This window comes from Limulus polyphemus, unplaced genomic scaffold (assembly GCF_000517525.1).
Source record: "Limulus polyphemus unplaced genomic scaffold, Limulus_polyphemus-2.1.2 Scaffold2103, whole genome shotgun sequence".
NCBI lineage: Eukaryota > Metazoa > Arthropoda > Merostomata > Xiphosura > Limulidae > Limulus > Limulus polyphemus.
Genome location: NW_013667713.1, coordinates 199,064 through 205,739, shown reverse-complemented (window position 1 = coordinate 205,739; position 6,676 = coordinate 199,064). Strand labels below are relative to the sequence as shown.

Genomic DNA, 6,676 nt, shown 5'->3' with positions numbered 1-6,676 from the left:
TGTAAAATACAGTCACATTTCAGTTATAATACATTATATATATATATATATATATATTATTACTATTTACAAATAAGTTCTTAAACTTATGTTTCTTATAACATAGAACAGTAAATAAAAATGTATAGCAAACAATTATCTCTTCTAGTTATGAACTTTGTACTCATTTGCTGGTTACCGTATGTTGCTAAGCCTTATCAAATTTTGCATGTGAAGGACATGAAATGAAGTAATTTGTTTTAGGTTTTATATATAAATTTTGAAGTAATCAAAAAATCATAAATTACTATATCAATACCACAGAATTCCACTTTAATTTTTTGAGCTCACTAATGTCTACCTTTACCACTTGGAACCTAGCATGAAAAGAAAGACTTTGCCACCCAAATACTTCGCAGAGGCTGAGATAACCACTAGGGGGACATCCCAAGCTTTCAATTTGTTATACATATCATTGTGCAAAGTAGGCATACATAAGCAGGTATTTTCGAAAATTGAAATAGTGGGTGGGGTCACCATAGTTGATTCAATAAATATACTAATATTTCAGAAAATAGAAAAGATAGGAGGTTTTTATTTTAAATTCTAGCTTGTCAATGTCAGTAATTTAAGCATCTAATTCATAAGAAAGTACAAACTTTGCATTTAGACATCACAAACATCTAATTTGAACCAATGCTGAATTCAACATACCACGTGACACACAAAAATTGGTATTTAGGATCTTTTTTTTTTATATTTACTTTTAAATTAAGAATTTCATCTGAAAATTGTCAAATTTCATTTGCATAATCTCTAAAACCTCCTAAATAAATATAAAATGTTTTTTCAGAAAAACTTTATATTTTATCTGTTATTTTCTCTACCCTAATTCTATACAGAGTCAGTCGATTTGACTGACCTCATAATTACCATAAAACAATTAGTAAACAAATCTAAGTTAAACTTTTTTTCTTTCTTGGATGACTGCAGCTTTATTCTAATCAGCTTAAAGCTCATAACAATATACATCTATTTATACTTAATTTTATTGTTTTATTGACTTTTGAACCATGTCTAACCAATAATCCAGCCATACAAGTTGTAAATCACTCAGTGAACAAGCAGCTTACACTACTGTATTAAATTACATAACACACAAGCCGCTCCGGAGCATACCTCGTGAATAATTTTTATTTTTCTCATTTTTCCTTATCTTACCTAATCTAACTTAAACAGTTTCTAATTTTTACATTTTAGTTACTTTTATACTAATAAATAAAGAATACACATGAAAACAAGAAATATAGTTCTTATATGGGTCATTTTTTTTTACTGCTGACCGTTGATGAAACTTAATATTAACTTCTGACCACAGCATGCTACCTACCTAGAAAAAAACTAAACATCAACCTGGTAAAAAGTATGGCTGATCAAATATTTTTTTTGTTACGTTCTTACTTGTAATGATTTGCTCATGCATTTTTTTCTTTTCAAATATTGACTATCCAACATGCAAAGTAATTTTGATTTTAATATGAAAAATATTTTTTTGCATCAGAAAAATGTCAAATTTCACATGCAAAATCTTTATAGCCTCCTAATAACCTCCCGATAATTATCAAATGTTTTGTTCAGAAAGAAACTTTATATCTCATCTGTTATTTTCACTATCGTATCTCTGTATGGGTTTGGTCAAGTTGACCAACCTTGTAACCAACATAAAAAATTCAGAAATAGATACAAGTTATGCTTTTTTCGTTCTAGAATGATTACAAATTATAATAAGAAACAACAAATGTTTAGCATAAATCTCATAACATTATACATCTATATAATTTTATTGCTCTTGTCTAACTAACATTACAGACGTTGCAATGATGAGGTGCACATGCACTCATATTACCATATCTAAAAGTATAAAACTGGCCTTTACAAAGTGACCTGTATTTTATAAAATACACTCAAATTTTAGATATAACATACATTACATATGTATATATATATATATATATATTATTACTATTTACAAATAAGTTCTTAAATTTTGCTTATTTTTCTTAAAACATAGAACAGTAAATAAAGAAGTATAGAAAACAACGATATTTTTCTAATTACAACTTTGTACTCGTTTGCCCACTTGCCATAATTTGCTAAGCCTTGTCAAATTTCTCACATGGAGGATGTAAAACAAAATAATTGGTTCAGGTTTTATATATATACATATATATGCATTTTGAAATAACCAAATATTATAAATTACTCTATCAATATCACAGAATTCCACTGTAATTTACCAGGCTTACTAACTAAACTGTATTTAGGTAAAAAAAATAAACATTTTCAGACAACATTTTTAATTACCCCTTCCTTCTGAGATTCAAGAAAAAGAAACAATATTGGGAACTTCCCACCTTCTAGAGGTTGAGAAAACCTTGTGGGTGACATTCTGAGCTTTCGTTTGGTTATTTACACATCATAGACAGAAGTAGGTGTACGTAAGTAAGTATTTCCAAAAATGTTTGATTTGCTAAATATAACGATAGCTCAGCAAATAGAAAAGATAGAAGGTTCTTATTTTATATTCTAGCTTGTCAATATCAGTAATTTGAATTTCTAATTCATAAGAAACTATAGACTTTGTATCTGAACCAAAGTTGTATTCAACATACCATGTGACACACAAAAATCGATATTTAGGAATTTTGTTTAAATATTTACATTTAAATTGAAATATTATCTAATGTATAATAATAAAATTTGAATTATAATCTACAATGTGATACTAAACTTACTGGCATACATTTATAAAATAGTAGATCAATAACATTTTGAATGTAAGTCTACAAACGTGATGACATGCACTTTGATCCCTGACCATAGGAAAACCCGTAAGCAAGAAGGTTAACAAAAGTAACATTAAAGAAATAATAGAGTATATCACAGTAATGGAAACACAAGCACTAGCTGTTAACTAGTTAACTTGATACTGTCATAAATTTAAAATAAGGTCTTGCCTTGCCACTGGACTACAGTTTTCTTTTAAGGTCCAATTACTGTAGTAAGGTTCTATAGAGAATTCAAAAACAAACCTATGAGTAAATAGCAACTAGTTCCCTGATGACAATCCTGGAATTTTGTCTTAGATGAATGGCATGAAACAAGATTATTGTGTATCTGAAGAGCAAGAGATTAGAAAAAGAGAAATATAAAATAATTGATTATGTTTAGTGTGATGGTGGCATCAAATAGTTGATCACCTGGTTCTTAGTTCTCATTTAAATAAATCTTGCTTACCAAATAAGTATATGGCTAAGAGACTGGCAAAGAAATTGATTCAGGTAACCAGGTTCCTCATAAAAATCAAATGTACGTTGGGATTATTTGTGTGTTCTAAACTATTGTCTAAGGTTATATATTTATTCCAAGTGTATTTCTCTCTTCTTTTTTTTTTTTAAGTTACCAGTAACCCATAATCTTGACACACAAGACAAACTATCTCTTGTTGAACCAGCAAGCTGGTGGTTCAGTAGACTAAGAACTTGGCTATTTTGATCAAATTCCAATTAAAACTTGTTCATTTCTACCCAATTCCCTTTCACCCTTGAAAAAAACTTTTCATCCATAATCGACAAATATGATTTAGCACAAGCAAAGAAATAACTTAGGTCGGGAAAGTTGTATTTTATTAATGAGAAACAGTAAGTAAAGGGAAAAAAACTGTTTATTGATGCTTCTTACACCAGAAAGTATTTATCTAAGTTTATACATATTATACATAATGAATGAAAGGTTAAGAACCAAATACTTCTTAATACTTAGAATCTTATCACAATTTAAATATAATCTACTTTTATTATACTATTCTGTAATAAGAAAGGAAAACATCACTTCAATCATTCCAAACACAGTACAAAGAACTTCTGAATATAATCCATGTTGTTATTCAACATCAAGTTGCTTCTGCAAATAAACATCCTTACTTGAAAATAATGATCAATAATACTACAATATTTTGAGGTAATTTTAAAGTCTTCAACAACACCTGTTGAAACCCAACTCACCTGATGTTTAATTGGGTCACTGAATTCAAGTCCAAGTGATCATAATGAGAGTGACTAATGATCACAGCATGAATGGTTGGTAAGTCACTGATTGAACATGGTGCATCTCGATATCTTTTAGGCCCAACCACTTGACTAGGAGAAGCTCGTTCACTGAACATAGGATCTGTCAGAAGGTTTATTCCTTCAATCTGCACTAAAACTGTAGCATGACCAATCCAGGTTACCCTGATACCTTCTTTCGGAGATGAGTCAATTTCAGAGAAGTCTGGCATTGTCAAGGGCAAAATAAGGTCCAATTCCTGTACAGATTAGATTTAGTTCTATTCAGATATTCATATCAAGACTTCAGGATAAATGAATAAATTGTTTTTTATTTCCATCTACACTTTCTGGATCTTTCATGAAATAGTATTCATACAATTCAGTTACATACGACAAACTTACTAAATAGTTTCTAGTTTTGGCTTTAAAAATTTCACATAATGTGATTTAGTATTTTTATCATTCTTAAAGTTTGGAAATTTATCAAAATTTTGTTCTGTTGAAACACCGTTTTTAAAAAATACTTCTTTTCATCTTAGAATTTCAACTATTTTTATTGTTTATCAGAAAAATGTCATTTTATATAACCAGTATTTTTAAATTAATTGGTATTCATTAATATATTTCTTCTGAAATATTTTATTTCTCCAATTATATTAGTCACTAATTCTGACTATAAGCAATAAAAAAAGAGGGTAAAAACTTATGAAGATTTATCAGTGAACTTGGACCTCACCTTTCAAAATAGCATCACCATTACCTCTGTCAGGCTGGGTAACAATACTTTTGGTCAAAATAAATTTTTAACTAATAAGTATAGTGGAAATGAACAAAATGAAAATAAAGCATACTGACAGAAACAATGTGTTATTTACATGAAACTAAATGGAAACATATACAGTACCAATAAATCACAATGACAGAGGCAGTGTAATGTCTACATGGAAGTTCAATTTTCTTTTATGATTAATAACACTGAGCAAAAACAAAAAATACATTTTCTCTGCTACTAAAAAAAATGCAACTGTTTTGGAGTAATTTGACAATGCCAATTCTAAAACTCTTGTTGAAAATTATTGATCACCTCTAGCTTTTGAGTTATGATAGACTTATTCAAAATATTCTTATATATCATGAAAATAACAGCTTGTTGAATATACAAGACTGTTTGGTGTTAGAGTTGTTATTTGGTTCATTTGGTGATCTAATAATTGATGATTATTTAATTTTCATAACAAGAATGTTGAGGTTAACTGTTTTGAGGGCGAAGGTTGTGAAAGGTTTCTTTGCGTAACTCGACAAGAATCATATATTGTATGTGTAGTTCAATTATTGTAATTTGATGTTACATTACTCAAAACTTTCCTCCTTGCCTTAAGTGAGTATTGTTACATCATAGTGACTCATAGTTTGTAGAAAGTTCTATGCTTTAAATGGATAATGTATATATATATATATATATGTATATAGGCGACCAAGTGAGTGCAAGTTAAGTTAGTGAAAGTTGAAGTTAGACTGTGTGATTGTTAGTTTAGCCATAATGGGTAATATATGAAAGTGAGTTTCAGAGTTTAACAAAGATAAGGAAAATAATTTGTCTTGTCAAAGGGTATTCTAAAGTAATTGAACCTGTCTGTGTGGTAACCTGCAGGGGTAACATAAGTGAATTTATCACAAATTTTTACAATACAAAACAGAGTAGAGAAAAACAATTCATCTCATCAATTGGATTCTAAAGTAATTGAATCAGCTTGTGTGGAATTTTGACAAGAAAAGACAATTATTTAGAGTCTTACATACAACTGTGATATCCTATAGTGTAAAGAATTTTTGTACATACAGTTGACTTGTTTTGAATATATTATTTTGAAACAAGTGGATTGTGTGCTGTCTGTTTATTGTTGAAATTTATCATGAACAAGTCACAGAAACCTACTGTAAAAGATTTTCAGCCCATATATCTAAAACTCTGACAACTTTTTCTTTAAAAACTTTATTTATGCACTAAAACTTGCATTTAAGAATGTTGAAAAACAATATATAATAGCAATACCAAAACAGAAACACAAAATATCTTGCATGCAGTAGTGAGTAGAAAGACTTTGATGGTGACTTCATTCAATTGAAACTCATTCCTGGACCTAATAAATTCCATTGCTGTAAATGAGAGCCAAGGAGTTCCCCATGCTATTTTGATAGAGACGTGTCATGAATCAAATTATCTAGCTATTCTTGTGTGATCAGATGAGGCAGTTTATGTTGAAGTACCACAAGAAAATAATTACTAGATTAAGAAGATAATTCATTGTCTTCTTTGCAGAATAACTCTTCTGTTTCCCCATTTGCTAGTGGATGTGGCCCTGGAAGACCATTCCTATGAGACACTAGTTTCATGCAGATGATATATCTGGATATTTAAAATATTGTTTAGTTCTGCCTGAATATCCAGAAACATTAGTCATACAAAAATGTGCTCCAATGAAGTTATATCAAGTTGGCGCACCAATGGAAACAGTAGCCGTTGACATTGCTGGTCCTCTGCTCCAAACTCGTGCTGGAAACAAGTACATTTGTGTGGTGATGGATTA

The 6,676-nt window shown here is 29.5% G+C and overlaps 1 protein-coding gene across 2 annotated transcripts in view; it reads right to left on the bottom strand.

Moving 5' to 3' along the window:
- The window catches only part of LOC106465961 (N-acyl-phosphatidylethanolamine-hydrolyzing phospholipase D-like), a 25,397-nt gene that overhangs the window by 5,268 nt on the left and 13,453 nt on the right, over window positions 1–6,676 (bottom strand). For both annotated transcript variants that reach the window (XM_022393929.1, XM_013926210.2), the window contains one exon: window positions 4,044–4,345. In XM_022393929.1, the coding sequence (XP_022249637.1) occupies window positions 4,044–4,345 (302 nt within the window). The remainder of the gene's footprint in view (window positions 1–4,043; window positions 4,346–6,676) is intronic.